Here is a 17,295-nt window from a genome sequence, read left to right on the forward strand (position 1 = left end):
CGCCGCTCAGATGGGCAGGCAGCACCAGCGGCCTTCCCCCGAGCCAACCCCACCACCTCACGCAGTGACGGTCGCTTCCCTTGTGGGCAGGAGATTGCCCGCTGCCCGGCCCTCGCTGCCCCGGCTCTGCCAGTCGGCGCCACCTTAATAGTCGGTTCCACCTTAACATGGGCGGCCTCCCCTGGTGCCCCCAGCCGGGGCCGGGCCAGTGGAGAGGCTGGTTTCGCTTTGGGGAGCAGCGGGGGCTGCCCTGCGGACACTGGGAGACTGAGCCGGGGGACCCAACAGCCAGGCCCGGCTCCTGACCCCTGCCCGCCCCCATGGCTCTGCAGAGGCTGTGCCGGGGCGTCGGGGCGCTCGGCTGCAGGAGGAGCTCCGGCCTGCAGGTACTGGCAGGAGGCCAGCTGGGCCCTGCCCATCACCCGCGCTTCGGGCCGGGTGTGACTCCGACCCAGCTCCCCGCAGGGCAGGGCCAAGCCCCGAGCCAGCGGCGGGAGCCAGACAGGCCCCTCTGTGCCCTCCCGAACCAGCTGGGCTGGTGCCCGGCACAGGCCTGGCTGGGGCAGGGTTGGGAGAGTCCAGGGACCGACGGGCATAGGTGTTGTTTGACATCTATATTGGGGGCTGGACCCCGAACTTTCCTCCGCCCCCTTTAAATTGTGCCCCCCCCCCATCTACGTACACAATTTGGGGTGGCAATACCTCCCCTAGGGTGACCAGATGAGATGAAAAAAATATCGGGACACCGGGGGGGGGGAGGGGGGGCAAAAAAAAAAAATCTGAATGCTGCTGGTGGCGCAAAATACCGGGACAAAAATTGCGTCCCGACCAGAGATCGGTCGGGATGTGGGACAAATAGCTCAAAATCGTGACGGTCCCGATTTTATCGGGACGTCTGGTCACCCTAACCTCCCCCCATGCCACCCCATCTCCGCCCATGCCGGGGAACTGGAGTCTCAGCTGGCAACGTTCTGGCCTCGGCAGCTGCCTCCAGCATTTTTGTCTGAACAGCCAATTCCACGCACTGGCTTGAGAGCAGCACACTGAGCCCCGCATCTCCTCTGGGACAGGCAGGGGCTGGGCCTGCTCACCCCACCACCTTCCCAGGGCATCTCCAGCCTGACCCACAAGGGCCACGTCTAGGGGTGGGAGTGTTTGCTCTCCGTGGGGCCCACTACCAGGACCCCATACGTGATGCCACCCAATCCCATTTCACAGAGTCTGTCGCCGCCCGCGGGGCTGGATTTGACCTGCACAGGCTGTTAGCCCTAGAGTTCACCTGGCCCAGGGTGGGGAGGGCAGGACACCAAGCCAGCGCTGGGAAGGTGGCTCCTGGGCACAGGAACCCTCACTGCAATGGGCTGTGTCCTACCCACGCCCAGACCCTGCCCCCCTGCTGCGCCCCCAGCACTGCGGGCACTGGGCAGAAGGGGGGATTTGGGGATGTTAGTAATGAACCTTTGATGAGTTTCAGCGGAAAGGGAAGGAATTACACCCCAAGTGAGTGAACCCCCAGCCGTGGTCAGCAGGGGAGCAATGTCAAACCACTGACAAAGGCAGCCCCCAGGAGGGAGAAACCCCGGGAGCGTTGGGGGGGCTCAAAAACCCGCCTCCCTAGGCCAGGAATGTGCAGGCCAAGTGGGGAGAGGGGCAGCTGGGCCAGGGGGCAGACTCAGCAAAGCGGGGCTCTGCTTCGAGAAGCGTCAGTGGGTCCTGAAGGCTCCCTCCCTCCCCTGAGGCTGGGCTGGCCCCGCCCCGCAGGTAAAACACAGCAAACACCTTAGCCGCGAAACTCTGCAGCTCCGGCTCCAACTCCGCTAGCTCTGCTGCTTCAGGAGGAGCCATTGTCCCATTGATGCTTTGCCGAGTGGAGACCCCCTGACCGACCATGGGGCAACTCTTCCCCGACTTTAATTCGTGCTCATTTAGAAAGAGCTTGTTTGCATGGAGCAGCACCACAGTACTGCAGAGCGAGAGATGGCCACAAATCAAGAAGCAAGCCTGGCTGCTAAGCCCAGAGTCTTATGTGTCTTCTGAGAGTCTCTGGTGACGCTCACGGCCAGCCTGCACCTCAGGCCAGGGGCGTATGAGCCTCTCTTCACCTCAACCCTATTCTGCCCTAATGCAGCCTTCCTTCGGGGCCTTGTGGTTTCTAGAGGTCTGGCGTTTCCCCAGCTCCCTGAAGGCCAGGCCTTGGCTCCATATGGAGGAGTCGTTTCAGATCCAGTTGCAACCCACCCAACCATAATCTCCTCGGATCGTTTGGAAGTGTTGCACTAACCCTTCAGATTTCCTTTCCACGCCCCTGGATTTGGGTCAGGAAGTTCTGACCAGAGGCGTTGCAGGGCCGATGAGGTGAAACCAGGCACCTGAGATCTCCGGTGCCGATAATGTTGGCTAAACAGCTGAACTGCACCCTTAGCCAACCCATCTCTTGCCAGGGTCCTTCTCTTTCACCCACCCGGACAAACCTGTCGTGGTGGTGAATGCCTCTGCGGGAGGGAGCTCTGGTAAGGCAGGTCTCCACCCAGACAGCTGTCCAGCTGCATTTGGCTCCTGTGCGTGCCAGAGCCTGGCATCCACGCGTAGCGCTGGATCAGCTGGGATGGGACCATCCTCGCTGAAGGGGGCCACTGGGAGGGGACTGAAAGGAAATCTCCAGCCCTTTTGATACTGAAGACACAGCACATATCTTTCCACCATGATTTCAATAATTTCCATCCCACCATCAACCTCAGCCTAGATCAATCCACACAAGTGGTCCATTTCCTGGACACTACTGTGCTAATAAGCGATGGTCACATAAATACCACCCTATACCGGAAACCTACTGACCGCTATACTTACCTACATGCCTCCAGCTTCCATCCAGGACACACCACACGATCCATTGTCTACAGCCAAGCTCTAAGATATAACCGCATTTGCTCCAATCCCTCAGATAGAGACAAGCACCTACAAGATCTCTATCAAGCATTCTTAAAACTACAATACCCACCTGCTGAAGTGAAAAAACAGATTGACAGAGCCAGACGAGTACCCAGAAGTCACCTCCTACAAGACAAGCCCAACAAAGAAAATAACAGAACACCACTAGCTGTCACCTTCAGCCCCCAACTAAAACCTCTCCAGCGCATCATCAGAGATCTACAACCTATCCTCAAAGATGATCCTTTACTCTCACAGATCTTGGGAGACAGACCTGTCCTCGCTTACAGACAACCCCCCAACCTAAAGCAAATACTCACCAGCAACCACACATCACTGAACAAAAACACTGACCCAGGAACCTATCCTTGTAACAAAGCCCAATGCCAACTCTGTCCACATATCTATTCAAGTGACATCATCATAGGACCTAATCACATCAGCCATACCATCAGGGGCTCGTTCACCTGCACATCTACCAATGTGATATATATCATCATGTGCCAGCAATGTCCCTCTGCCATGTACATTGGCCAAACCGGACAGTCTCTCCGCAAAAGAATTAATGGACACAAATCTGACATCAGGAATCGTAATACTCAAAAACCAGTGGGAGAACATTTTAACCTGTCTGGTCATTCTATGACAGACCTGCGGATGGCTATTTTACAACAGAAAAACTTCAAAAACAGACTCCAACGAGAGACTGCTGAGCTGGAATTGATATGCAAACTAGATACAATCAACTCAGGATTGAATAAGGACTGGGAATGGTTGAGCCATTACAAACATTGAATCTATCTCCCCTTGTAAGTATTCTCACACTTCTTATCAAACTGTCTGTACTGGGCTAGCTTGATTATCACTTCAAAAGTTTTTTTCTCTTACTTAATTGGCCTCTCAGAGTTGGTAAGACAACTCCCACCTGTTCATGCTCTCTGTATGTGTGTATATATATCTCCTCAATATATGTTTCACTCTATATGCATCCGAGGAAGTGGGCTGTAGTCCACAAAAGCTTATGCTCTAATAAATTTGTTAGTCTCTAAGGTGCCACAAGTCCTCCTGTTCTTTTAGCACATATCTCTGTGTCTGTGACAGACCTCTTAGGGACAGCAATGATAGATGGTGGGAGGGACTTTCCCACCTAGCTCCCCCCTTGCTGCCCATCATGGAAGGTATCAGGCCTTCTCCTGGAGAAGCCAAGCCACCATCGGCACCATGTCCTGTGCCCTTCATCCCTGGGGAGAGACAGGTGTCTGTGGTTGAGCGCCCATCTCTCTGCATAGACTTGGGGTTTGCCTGTATGCTATGGGGGGAGAGATAGTTCAGTGGTTTGAGCATTGGGCTGCTAAACCCAGAGTTGTGAGTTCAATCCTTGAGGGGGCCACTTAGGGATCTGGGGCAAAATCAGTACTTGGTCCTGCTAGTGGAGGCAGCGGGGCTGGACTTGATGACCTTTCAAGGTCCCTTCCAGTTCTAGGAGATGGGATATCTCCATTAATTTATTTATTAGTAGAGGCTGAGGGAACTGGGATTGTTTAGTCTGCAGAAGAGAAGAATGAGGGGGGATTTGATAGCTGCTTTCAACTACCTGAAAGGGGGTTCTAAAGAAGATGGATCTAGACTGTTCTCAGTGATACCTGATGACAGAACAAGGAGTAATGGTCTCAAGTTGCAGTGGGGGAGGTTTAGGTTGGATATTAGGAAAAACTTTTTCACTAGGAGGGTGGTGAAACACTGGAATGGGTTACCTAGGGAGGTGGTGGAATCTCCTGCCTTAGAGGTTTTTAAGGTCAGGCTTGACAAAGCCCTGGCTGGGATGATTTAGTTGGGGATTGGTCCTGCTTTGAGCAGGGGGTGGGACTAGATGACCTCCTGAGATCCCTTCCAACCCTGATATTCTATGATTCTATGAGCTCATGCCTGGGTGTTCTGCTTCTGCCCAGAGAAGGAGAGTGTCATGGCAGGGGCTTGTAACGCGCCGGCCCTTTAACTCTCTCTAGGGCCAGCTGCCGGGAGAACTGGTGGAGGCCCTGCGAGCTGTGGTGGGGAGCCAGAACGTGTCCACAGCCCTGGCCGTCCGGGAGCAGCACGGGAGGGATGAATCCATGCACAGGTACCTGGGGAGCTCCCAGCACATGCCACACACTCCCCAGAGGCCGGCTCATACAGCCCGTGTGGACTGGGGAGCCTCTTAGAGCATCGCTGACCCGGGCCACTGGGCTCCCTGGGGTGCTGTGAAGGGCTTCTGCTGGCTTGGCTCCCTCGTGCCCTGGGAGGAGCCCATCCCCCCAGCGGGACGGTGATGTGTGTGCAGCACCCAGCATGATCCAGGGATGTGCAGTGACATGACCACGGGAAGGACGGGCTCCAGGGATAGGGGCTCTGGACCTCAGCGGCCATTGGGGTGCATAGGCAGAGCAAGCCCTTCGCTGGGCTCAGGCCGGACACCCACAGGGAATCCGCCCCCCATGCCGCAGACGCTGTGCAGTCCCATTGCTGCTGCAGCAGTGCCCAGCGCAGCCCCAGCGGGTGCAGCCCTGCCCGGGTGCCCCGCAGCTGTGCCGAACAGTTGCCTCCAAGGCGCCGCTGAAATCCCAGTTTCTCCCCCCATGCCCTGCCAGCTGGTGCACACAGGCCCTGGAGCTGAGCCCTTTGGCATCCTCCGCAGCAGTGTGTGGGAGCCAGCCCTTGGGGCTAGGGGCCAGTGCCCTGCTCAGCCCTCAAAGCCCCTCTTCCCCCTGGCTCATCCAGGCCTTGTCTGCCCGCCCTGTGCCCCGCCCAGCCTGGCATATGGCTAGCTCCCTGCTGTGTTCTCGGCCCAGGTGGAGCTGCACACGCTGTGTGCAGAGGCAGCCTGCTCCCCCTCCCCGGCAGCTGGCATTACACAGGGCTCTCACCCACCTGCAGGTGCAGCCCGCCGGACGCCGTTGTCTGGCCCCAGGACGTGGAGCAGGTCAGCAAGTTGGCGGGGATCTGCTACAGTCACAGTGTCCCCATCATCCCCTTCAGCACCGGCACGGGCCTGGAGGGCGGCATCACCGCAGTGAGGGTATGGAGTGAGGGGACATTGGTGAGGGTCTGGAGCGGGGGGGCAGCGCAGTGAGGGTACGGAGGGGGGGCAGCGCAGTGAAGGTACGCAGCAGGGGGGCAGTGGTGAGGGTACAGAGCGGGGGGGGAGCTCGTGAGGGTATGGAGTGGGGGCAGCGCAGTGAGGGAACGGAGAGGGGGCAGTGCGGTGAGGGTACGGAGCAGGGGAGCAGCGCGGTGAGGATATGGCGGGGGGCAGCGTGGTGAGGGTACGCAGCGGGGGGCAATGCGGTGAGGGTACGGAGGGGCAGTGCAGTGAGGGTACGGGGAAGCAGTGCAGTGAGGGTTCGGAGCGGGGGGGCAGCACGGTGAGAGTATAGAGCGGGGGGGCAGCGCGGTGAGGGAACGGAGCGGGGGGGCAGCGGTGAGGGTATAGAACGGGGGGCAGCGCGGTGAGGATATAGAGTGGGGGGGCAGCACGGTGAGGGTACGGAGCGGGGGGCAGCGCGGTGAGGGAATGGAGCGGGGGGGCAACACGGTGAGGGTACGGGGGGAAGCGTGGTGAGGGTATGATGCAGGGGGGCAGCGCGGTGAGAGTACGGAGCGCGGGGCAGCGTGGTGAGGGTACAGAGCAGGGGGGCAGTGTGGTGAGGGTACGGGGGGGGCAGCGCAGTGAGGGAATGGAGCGGGGGGCAGCACGGTGAGGGTACAGAGCGGGGGGGCAGCGCGGTGAGGGTACGGAGCGGGGGGCAGCGCGGTGAGGGAATGGAGTGGGGGGGCAACACGGTGAGGGTACGGGGGGAAGCGTGGTGAGGGTATGATGCAGGGGGGCAGCGCGGTGAGAGTACGGAGCGCGGGGCAGCGCGGTGAGGGTACAGAGCAGGGGGGCAGTGTGGTGAGGGTACGGGGGGGGCAGCGCAGTGAGGGAATGGAGCGGGGGGCAGCACGGTGAGGGTACAGAGCGGGGGGGCAGTGCGGTGAGGGTACGGAGTCGGGGGGCAGCAGTGAGGGTATCGAGTGGGGGGGCAACACGGTGAGGGTATGGGGGGAAGCGTAGTGAGGGTATGGAGCAGGGGGGCAGCGCAGGGAGCATTCCCTGCCCCATAAGGTGCAACAGATCCCATCCCCAGCTGGTGTAACCCAGTGGGGCTCCAGTGCCGGTGGCGCTCTGCCCACTCATCCAGCTGAGGTGCCAGCCCAGACCCTTGCCACCCCCGTGCAGGCCCTTTTGCAGGTGGGGCTGGCACAGCGAGACTTCCCCTCTTGACTAGAGCCAGTGGGCCCAGCCCCCGGCTGCTGCCCCGTTGTCCCCAGCAGGGCAGTGTGTGGCGAGGCCGGTGGGCACGCGGCCCAGCCAGGGCTGTTCAGGGGAGGTTCCTCACAGGCAGGCTCAGCTTCCCCTCGTGCCAGGAGGGCAGCCCCTGGCTCCAGCCGTGCTGGACTCCGTGGCGCCCATGAGTCTTGGGGGATCAGTCCTGGGGGACGCCAGGGTGGTTCATCTTTGCCTGGAGCTCTGGCGACCCCCCGGCTGGACAGCAATGCCAGGGCAGCTGTGGTGAGATACCACTGGGGCAAACAGCAGGGGAATCCCAGCGTGGCGGTGTCCTGGCCCTGCTCCGCCTGCCTATGTGTGTTCAGGGGGTGACCCAGCAGATCTCAGGCCCTTTCCAGGGAGCGCCATGGGGCTGGCTCCAATGTCTGCTCCCATCTCTCTGGGCCAGGGTGGCGTGTGCTTTAACCTGACCCGAATGGATCGTATCACAGCGCTCAGCACTGAGGACTTCACTGTGGCCGTGGAGCCGGGGGTGACCCGCAAAGCGCTCAACAATTACCTGCGGGACACTGGCCTCTGGTTCCCTGTCGGTATGATGCCGTGCACGGGGCGAGGGGCTCCCTCCAGTGGTGGGGGACGAGGGGTCCCAGCTCCATTCCCAGCGCACAGCCAATGCCTAGGCCTGCAGCTGGGTTCAGTGGTGTCAGAGCAGGAAGCTGGCACAGGTTGGCGAGTGGCAGCTGTGCTGGGCGACATGCCTGGGCTGTGGGCTGTCAATGGGCTGATGAGCTTTGCCCCCAGATCCTCCGCCCCAATCCAGCCCAGTGCAGTGGTGCTGGCTGCCGGGAACAGAGCAGCTGGGTCCCACTCCAGTGGACGTGCCATGAAAATCAATCCTGCCACAGGCCCCTCGTTGGCCCACTCAGCATGCAGGCCACGGCCCGCCTGGGCCACGGGTGGGCAGTGCCAGGCAGGGCATCGTGGGCACAGTCTGTGTTGCAGCCACGCGTGGTGAAGGGGCCTGAGCTCTGACCTGGCCACTCCCTCCATATCCCTGTGACCACGACATGCTGGGCTGGGTGCTGGCAGCTGCCCAAGGCTCCGCCTGGACCAGCTTTGGGAGCGCCCATGGCACAGCAACCCGGGGGTGGGCAGCTTTCTGTCTTGGGCCCAGCTCTGCCCTGGGCACAGGGGGGAAGGTTCTCCGGGGTGCTGGTTCTGCGATGCCCCATGACCACTGACTGCCGGCTGTGCCCTTTCCCTCCGTAGACCCTGGCGCTGACGCCTCCCTGTGCGGCATGGCGGCCACCAGTGCCTCAGGCACCAATGCCGTGCGCTACGGCACCATGCGCCACAACGTGATCAACCTGCAGGTGGTGCTGGCCGATGGCAGGGTGCTGCACACGGCTGGCCGGGGCCGCCACTTCAGGTACTGGGGGCTGCGGCTCGGGGGCGGGGGGCACCAGAGGACTCCTGCCCCGAGCTCTCATCCCAGCCCCTTCTCGCCCTGCTGCAGGAAGAGCGCTGCCGGCTACAACCTGACAGGGCTGTTTGTGGGCTCCGAGGGGACACTTGGCCTCATCACCCAGGCCACACTGCGTCTCCATGGCAGCCCTGAGGCCACGGTGGCGGCCGTGTGCGCCTTCCCCAGCGTGCATGCGGCGGTGGGCTGCACTGTGCAGGTGCTGCAGGCCGGCATCCCCGTGGCCCGGATTGGTGAGTTGGCGGCCCCGTGCCCTGCAGAATGTGCCCCGGGGGCGGAGGGGGCATTGCTCCCGAGTGGACTGCGGAGCCCTCCAAGGCTCTGACCCCCAGCCTCTCTGCTCCCCCAGAGTTCCTGGACGACGTCATGATGGCCGCCTGTAATCGGTTCAGCGGCCTGAGCTACACCGTGTCCCCCACACTCTTCCTGGAGTTCCACGGCTCGCCCAGCAGCCTGGAGGAGCAGGTCCAGCAGGCAGGTACGTGCACAACACCAGGGGGGTGATGCCTGGGGGGGGCACAGGCTGGGGGCCTGACCCTGCAGGGGGCCCTCCGTCCTGCTGGCGCAGCGGGGGAGCAGCAGCCCTGGGGCAGGTGGGCACTGCCAGTGGCACCAGGGGTGTATTTGGATGGCGCCTAGGGGTTGGGTGGAGCTGGGGGGTGGCTGGCTGCCCAGCTCGTGGTTGAGGTGGGATGTTGCTGCCCTTCCCCTTTTCTGTAGGGGGCAGAGTGGCTCTGTCCTGCCCTGGCCAAGTCCCTTGCCCATGCCAGGGAGTGGATCTCTCACCTGGTCTCACAGCCCTCCTGGCCTAGGTCTCCAGCGACAGGGGGGAAACCAGGCCTCTGCCCTGCCCCAGCCTGCCTGGCAGAGACGGCTGGCAGCCAGGCCCCACTCCGGGGGAGCGGGGGGCTGACAGCGAGGGTGTCTCTTCCTCTGCAGAGGAGATCGTGCAGCTGAACGGTGGCTCGGACTTTGCCTGGGCCCGGGATCTGGAGGCGAGGAACAAGCTGTGGGCCGCTCGGCACAACGCCTGGTACGCGGCCTTGGCCCTGCGCCCTGGGAGCAAGGTGGGCTAGCGCTGGGGCACGGGGAATGCCGGGGGGAAGGGGAGTCACTTGGAGACAGGGTGAAGGAGTGCCTGAGGAGAGGGGGTAGGGGGAGGCTGAGGGAAGAGGGGGTCACTTGGGAAGAGGGTGGGGGAGTCCCCGGAGGGACAGGGGGTCTGGGGAGTGGGTAAGGGGTGCCAAGGGAAGGGACTGGGGGGCATCAGGGGAGGGGACTGGGGACTGATATTGGGGCTCTTGGTGGGCCAGGAACAGCCCCTCACCCCATGAGACTCTGGGCTTTCCCCAGGTCGGGGGCCAGTGCCCACCCACAGGACTGTCCTGCCCCAGCCTGACTGCTGAGAGCCGCTCTCCAGCAGGTGTCCTGGGGTCAGTGCTCCCCAGGCCTTCGGGGGACCCCGCTGAACAGCACGTCCCGAGCCCCAGGACTGGGAGGGCTTAACAAGGGTTTTCCCAAACCGAGCCAGGTCCCACCAGTGGGGCGCAGGGGGGGCTGGGATCCTCCGGGGGCCCAGGTGAGGCCAGTGTGCACCCCCCAAGTGAGGCGGGATCGGGATGCCCTGTGTCCTGTCACTTCTGCGGGGGGTGTCAGTGAACCCTCTGCCATGTTCCCCTCAGGGCTACTCCACAGACGTGTGCGTCCCCATCTCCCGGCTGCCCCGCATTGTGGGAGAGACCCACAGAGACCTGCAGGAGTCAGGGCTCACAGGTGGGTCTCCACTGAACCTGGGGTCAGGGCCTGTGCAGCTGGGGGTCACTTCACCGGGGTCAGGCAAGGCAGCAGGAGAAGGGATGACATGACGGGGCTGGCGCTGCTCCCATCCCCCTGCTGTCAGGCCTGACTGCCATTGTCCTGTCTGGGTGTGGGAGCCACGGGGCTGGGTGCTGCAGACAGAGGGGGCAAAGGCTCTGCCCCCCATTGCCGCAGGGGATGGTAATAAATCCAAACGCGGCCCCTAAACGCCAACCACCCACAGTGCACCTGTCTGGGATGAAGGCCTCACCGGCAGGAGGGCCTGACAATGCCCGCCATCGCAGAGAACAGTGCAGGTGAGCACGCCTCACACACGCTTCACACTCATCAGACACTTCACACACACAACACACTTCACACACATCAGACATGCATCAGATGCTTCAAATGCACTGGACATGCTCCACCCACAGCTCTGGCAGTGCTCCTCGATCCCGGGTATCCGAGCCCTGGGGCTGTGCTGAGCAGGACTTGCCAGGTATTTCAGTGGGGCTGCAAGGGGACCAAGCCAGCCTGGCTCCCCAGAGCTGGAACTAATTAGCCTTGGGCCTGCCATGACCCCCACCTGTCAGGGCATGTGCTCCCTGGGCCGTGCGGGTTTCTGGGGGACATTCCTATGCCCCCATGCTGTGATCTCATCCAGTCTCACCCCCATGCTGGGGCAGGATGGACGGGAGGAGCCAACGGCTGAGCCAGCCGCTGCCGGAGCATCCTTCCGAGGGATCGGGACATGCAGCTCCTCATGCCCTGGCCAGATCCCCATGTGGGGGATATCCCTGATGAGCTAACCCCTGCCACATTTCAGTGGGGTAGGGGGCTCCCTCCCCAAGCCCCGGGGCACAGCCCCCTTCTGCCAGAGGGGGCTGCATTTTAGGAGTGGGCAATGACTCTGGCGTGGGCTCTGCAGGGCAAGGGGCTTCGCTGGAGGGGAGGTGGGAGGGAGCCAGGCAGTAAGTGTCTGTGGGGGGCTAGGAAAGGCTCCCCATACGAGCAGCTGGTCTGTGTCCCCTCAGGCCCGATAGTCGGGCACGTGGGCGATGGGAACTTTCACTGCCTCCTGGTGTTTGACCCGGCCGACCTGGCCGAGATCCAGCGCGTCAAGGAGTTTGCAACCCGACTGGCCAGGTAGGAAGCCAGCTCTGCCCAGCCCTGGTCTGCCTTGTCCTGCCTGGCCCAGCCTAGGTCTGCCCTGCCAAGCTCTGCTGAGTACTACCCACCCTGTCCAGCCCAGCCTAGCCCGGCTCTGCCCTGCCCAGCCCAGCTCTGCCCAGCCTAGCCCGCCTCTGCCCTTCCCAGCCCGCCTCTGCCCTGCCCAGCCTGGCCCAGCTATGCCCAGTGCTACCCAGCCCTGCCCGGCCAAGCCCTGCCCAGCCTGGCTCTGCTGTGCCCAGCTCTATCTGCCCTGCCCTGCGTAGCCCGGCTCTGTCCTGCCCAGCTCTGCCCAGCCTAGCCCGCCTCTGCCCTGCCCAGCTGTGCTGAGTACTACCTGCCCTGCCCTGCCCAGCCTGGCCCAGCTCTGCCCAGTGCTACCCAGCCCTGCCCGGCCAAGCCCTGCCCAGCCTGGCTCTGCTCTGCCCAGCTCTGTCTGCCCTGCCTGGCCCAGCTCTGCTCTGCCCATGCTACCCTGCTCTGCCTTGCCCAGCTCAACCCTGCCTGGCCCAGTTCTGGTGTTGAAGGGCAGAAGCAACTCATGGGATCTTGCAGGGGGCAAATGGGGCCTGCCCTGACTGGCCTTTGGGCCCAGACCTGAGGGTGGGGCTGGGGGAGGGCACAGACCTAACGGTGTGGGGGGCACACCAGGGAGGGGCCCAGAGCTCAGGGCAAGGGTAGCAGGAGAAGCAACCAGAAGAGTTCCCAGGAGCCACCTGTCCTGGCCCCCTTGCTGAGAGCACAGGCAGCCCCCCCAGGACATACGAGAGACCGGAGCTGCCTGGCACATGGGGAGTGGTCGGGTACTTGCTCCTCACACGGGGCCCTGCAGCACAGCCAGGCTGGGCAGGGCCTAGACGGGGGCAGTAGTTGTCCCAGAGGTGAAGGGTGGGGGCTGCACACGGGGTGCACCACGCCCTGGGTGCACCCTGCCCTTTTGCCCCCTCACCCGCTCCCCTTGGCATGCTCCTGGCAGTGCAGCATCCCCTACAGGCAACTGGCACGCGGCTGAGCCCTCCCCTGCCCCCTGCAGTGAATTCACATGCATGGATCTGATCCTGGGGTCCCTGAACCCCTGAGCACCCCCTGCCAGTTGGTCTGCAGCCCCCACCCCACCCCCAGCCATGCTCCCCGCAGCTGCCCTGCCCTCCTGCTAACACATCTCCTGCCTCCTCTCCTCCCAGACAGGCCCTGGCCCTGGACGGAACCTGTACAGGCGAGCATGGCATCGGGCTGGGCAAGCGCCATCTGCTGCGGGAGGAGATCGGGGAGCTGGGGCTTACCATCATGAGGCAGATCAAGGCCACGCTGGACCCCAAGAACCTCATGAACCCTGGGAAGGTGCTGTGAGCGGCATCTCCCACCCCTGCCCAGCCAGCCCAGAGCACCCAGCGCTGGCAAGGCAGGTTCCCTCCCAGGCCTGCAGCTGTCACTCCCCTTCCCCATGCAGACAGCGACTCGGAGCAGGGGCAGGGGGGAGCCCCCAAGTCTCGGCCCTTGAGCCCAGTGGATTGTTTGTGCCACGGGAAGGAAGGACTAGAAGCACTAGAAGGCAGCAGGCTTAATGTCAGCAAACCCCTCCTTCCCCCCCCCCCACTGCTCCTGGCCCTGGGCTCCAACTCAGATCTGCTACTGCCCCCCTTCACCTCTCCCAGCCCTGGGCTCCCCCTTCACTTCTGCCTCAGCCCCCCCACCCCCGCCTCTCTCCACCCTAGGACTCCCCAGCTCCCCCCACCACCTCTCCCAGCCCTGCGACTCCCCCTAACTCTGCTATTGCCCCCCCTTCACCTCTTCCAGCCCCATGCTCCCCACCCTCAGCTCTCCCTGGGTCCCCCTGCCTCTCCCAGCCCTAGGACTCCCACCCCGGCTTTGCCTTGTGGCCTTGTGACAATGTGGGGAATTTTCTTAAGAGTTTGTATGAATACTGTGTGGGCCTCAGTTTCCCTTGCATGCTGCTGTTTAACCAGGGGGTGGGCGAGGGGGTTTGGTGTTGCAGAGGCCCAAGTGTGACCCCGCCTAGCAGCCTGGCCTGGACACTGTGTAACTTGGCAGACCAGACAGCCCTGCCCAACTTGGAACCCACTGGGTCCAGCCAGTGGGAGAGCAAAGGACTGGAGAGGGCCGAGGGGATGTGTGTCTCTCAAACGAAGACAAAGGACGGACTCGGCCAGACCCAGTTGGACTGTGCGGTAACTTCCTACTCTGTGTTCCCCACTTCCAATAACCTGCTGCTTTACATGTTGGCTGAGTCAGTGCAGGCTAAACAGGTGGGGACTGCATTGCCTGCATTGCTCCCTTGGGGTGGGCAGGCTGAGGGGATGCTGGCGGGAGCTCACGGGCTGAGGCCATGGGCTGGCGGTGGAGGCAAAGGGCTCACCCCAGGAAGACAGCGTGACCCTACCGAGGGTAACACTGCAAAGGGGCCTTCCCAGGATGAAAAGAGGAGTGGGAGAGCACTGGGGCTGTGCTTGTGTGACACCCCTCAACCCCAGCCTTGGGCTAGCCCCCTCCCCCCATTCTGCCAGCACCTCTCCCATGAGAGGAAAATGCACCCTGCACAGCAGAGCCGTGGCTCTGACTAATGGAAATCCAGCCCCCACCCAAAGCCAGGTGTAAAGCTTGCTGTGGGCGGAGTGACCTCCTGCCCAGGGGCAGGGGCAAGGGGCTGTGTGTGGGGGAGGGTATTCCCCTCAATCATCAGTCAATAAACTCACCTTCTGCAAAGCAGGTCCCCAAACCCAGCAGTGCCCAGGGCCCACCTGAATGGCACCTGGAGCCCAGCTGGGTGGTGGCAAGGGCCGCAGACGGCACCTGGAGCCCAGCACGGCTTTATGCCCTTCTATGGCTCCGGGCGTCCAGCCTAGGTGCTGAGAGCCTGGCCCAGCGTGGCAGCCACTGTGCCAGCTTTCCATAGCAGGGGCTGTAACACCTCAGCCCTGCCCACCCCAGCTCCCCCCAGTGCAAAGCTCCAGCCAGGCAAGGGCAGGGCATGCTGGGCAGGCACAGGGCTGGGGGGGGCATGTGTGCCATGCTGTTCATGGGGCCTGCTGGGCATGGAAATTGGCCCCTCTCCAGTCTGTAGGGGCCTGGATGACTCCCCACTGCCCCTGCAGCCTGGCTCCCCCAGGGCTCTGCTCAGAGCACAGCCTAGGGGCAAGCCCCGTGTTCAGCCTGCGGCTTGTAGCAAATGTGGGAATTGTTTGGAATACAGCTTTAAAGCCAATGTCTGCCTCCGTTTTAGTTGCCTGGCTACCCAGCGGGTACACAAGGGTCAATGCTGCACTTGGCCTATGCTGGCTGATGAACCAGCCCCACCTCCCTAAGGGGCCCAGAGACAATGGCAGCCCCCAAGCCGGAGCAGCTGACAGCAAGGCCCAAGGGGTTTCCCTGCAGGAAGAGTCGAGCCCCCCCAGGATCCTGCTGGGGCCTCCAGCACCCTTCGCTGCCAGCAAGCGCCTGCCTTTCCTTGCACCCCCAGGGGACTGCCTGCCCAGAAGGAGCATGCACAGCCCCCACCCTCCACTAAGGGGGCAATGGGGTGGGAGAACTGCTCCCCACTGGCACAGCATGGGGCGCCCCTGCCAGCTGGCACCTCCCTGGGGACTGGTACTGAGGGGCTGCAGGTTAGCTGGGCTGGCTGGGAGCCCATCCCGCCCACTGCCCCACAGCTACATGTGCCTCCCTCAGCCCCGAGGCGCCCAGTCCTGCAGCCCTCTGTGCCCGTCCCACCTGCCCCAGCCTCCAGCACTGCCCAGCAGAAAGAGGACACCCCCGCCCTTGGCAGCTGCACCCGCTGTCTGTGCCGGGCAGGGGCTGCAGGTGCCACGTGGCCTTCACCACCACCACCTGTGCCTGGCCCACTGGGGCACTAGCATAGCATGGCTCAGCTGGGCTCCCACCCTGCTCCCCAAGGCTGCTTGGGAGCCTAGGGTCTGGCCCCAGAGCCTGGGCCTGCAGAGCAAAGCCTGGTGGAGACCCATGCTGCAAGGTGGGGGGTCCTGCCATGGTTCCCCACAGTGGGAAGCTGGAGCCCCCGACCCTGCAGGGCAGGTTCCTGCTGCTGGAGCTCCAGCTGTGAGCAGGAGCCTGGCCCAATGAAGGGCCAGTCTGGCCTCAGCCCCAACCTGGGAAGGGAGGCCCTGGATCAGCCCGGTGGAGTCCTCTGTCCTTGTGGCCCCTCCCTGCACCTGCCAGGGGGCCCCTGGGGCCCCAACGCCACCCCAAGGCCAAACGGCCAGGGCCCTTCACCCCAGGACAGTCCTTCACGTGGTTGGGGGCAAGGAGGCAAAGCAAAAGCCCCCCACTGCATGTGGGAAAGGACATGGGCTGAGCGAAGGGGGGCTTATATATACTTCTACATAAGTGCTCCCAGCTGTAGTAAGCAAAGATGCATGTGTGCGGCCATGTGTGGTGCCCGTGAGCCATGAGTGTGCACACACATCACTTTGTACATGTGCACATCCTGCATTTGCCCGCCTGAGAGTGCTCCTGTGGGTGCCAACTCACTGCAGTGCCCTCATTGCAGCACGCAGTGCCCGGAGCATCCTCTCTCCAGCAGGCACAGCAGCACGGACCCAGGGCCAGCCATGGGGCACCCCAGGGTAAGGCTTGGCTTGCTCCCACCCAGTGGGACTTCACACACAGCCTGGCCTGGAGGAGTAAACCCCGCTGGCACTCAGGGTTGGCTCCAGCTGGCATGGGGCAGCACCACCATGGTGCTGGTTGGTGACTGTGGGGCCTTTTATTGCATCCAGCCCTCCCTCCGACTTGGGTAATGACCGGCACCCATTCTGGTCCTAAATTAGCACTCCCAGCAGCTGCACTTGCAGCCCCCTGGCTAGGGGTGTAGGCGAGCCCAGCCCAATGGTCGCCGGTGTGCTGAGTACTATTATGGGCTGGCGCGCGCGCGCACACACACACACACACACACACACACACACACACCCGGGGAGTGGGGCCCTCAGCGACCTGGGCCCTTAGAGTGCAAACGCCGCAGTGCAAGGACCCCTCATCATCTTAGCTTGCGCAGGAGCCCAAGCCGTGGGGCCAAGGCCAGTCTGGGCTGAGCCCTTTGATTCTGACAGGTGCTTTCCTGAACCAAATGGCCCCAGGGCCCACCTCTTCCACTCTGGGGGCCCACCCTTGCAATCCCAGAGGTTTCCGACTGCCAAGCCTGAGAACCTCACCAGGTTCGTGCTGCCTCATGTATCAGCAACAGGAACAAGCCACCAACTGCACCATACCTGAGACTCTGGTGATGATGTTAGACCAGCCTGTGGCTCTCGCCCTGTAGCCAGGCCCCACAGGGACAGGCTCCAGCTCCCTTCCCCACGGGTGGGCTGGCCAAGCTCAGAGCACCACAGCAGTAAATCCCATTCCCAGCACCTCCAGGAGCTCTTACTCCACTACAGGCGGGGACAGATCTATTACAGAGGGGCCTTTTGTAGAACAGTCACTGTTCAGAGCATGCTTGTTTTCTAGGGCTCCTATGGGTCAGGAATCTCTGGCAGTCCTGGCTGCTGCCATGGGACAGGGCGTGACCTAGAGATTTGCCATGGTGCCATTACAAAAAGGAGATAAGATCAACTCATGTCAGACATGGATTTCCAAC

General features: G+C 62.4%; 1 protein-coding gene across 6 annotated transcripts; it reads left to right on the forward strand.

Annotated features, from left to right (window-relative positions):
• The first annotated feature begins 68 nt into the window (after positions 1-68).
• On the forward strand, positions 69-14,907 carry LDHD (lactate dehydrogenase D). Of its 6 annotated transcripts, XM_065567445.1 has the most exons (12): positions 187-386; positions 2,942-3,737; positions 4,935-5,047; positions 5,842-5,983; positions 7,683-7,824; positions 8,504-8,663; positions 8,751-8,950; positions 9,067-9,195; positions 9,657-9,784; positions 10,400-10,490; positions 11,549-11,660; positions 12,869-14,907. In XM_065567445.1, exons 2-12 carry the CDS (start codon positions 3,699-3,701, stop codon positions 13,032-13,034), a joined length of 1,422 nt encoding a protein of 473 aa, XP_065423517.1. In that variant the 5' UTR covers positions 187-386; positions 2,942-3,698; the 3' UTR covers positions 13,035-14,907. The 6 variants fall into 6 exon arrangements, with proteins under 6 accessions (XP_005279517.2, XP_005279518.2, XP_042712405.2 ...); XM_005279460.5 differs by lacking the exon at positions 2,942-3,737 and having other exon boundaries at positions 69-386; XM_065567444.1 differs by having other exon boundaries at positions 192-386; positions 8,504-8,950.
• The last annotated feature ends 2,388 nt before the right edge of the window (positions 14,908-17,295 follow it).

The sequence above is a fragment of the Chrysemys picta genome, chromosome 14 (assembly GCF_011386835.1).
Source record: "Chrysemys picta bellii isolate R12L10 chromosome 14, ASM1138683v2, whole genome shotgun sequence".
NCBI lineage: Eukaryota > Metazoa > Chordata > Testudines > Emydidae > Chrysemys > Chrysemys picta.

Bases quoted from the DNA above. Each gene is read 5' to 3' on its own strand.
- LDHD (XM_005279458.5), top strand. From the start codon at position 321: ATGGCTCTGCAGAGGCTGTGCCGGGGCGTCGGGGCGCTCGGCTGCAGG. The intron at 8,951-9,066 runs GTGAGTTGGCGG...CTGCTCCCCCAG, and splicing joins CATCCCCGTGGCCCGGATTG to AGTTCCTGGACGACGTCATG. The intron at 10,491-11,548 runs GTGGGTCTCCAC...GTGTCCCCTCAG, and splicing joins GCAGGAGTCAGGGCTCACAG to GCCCGATAGTCGGGCACGTG.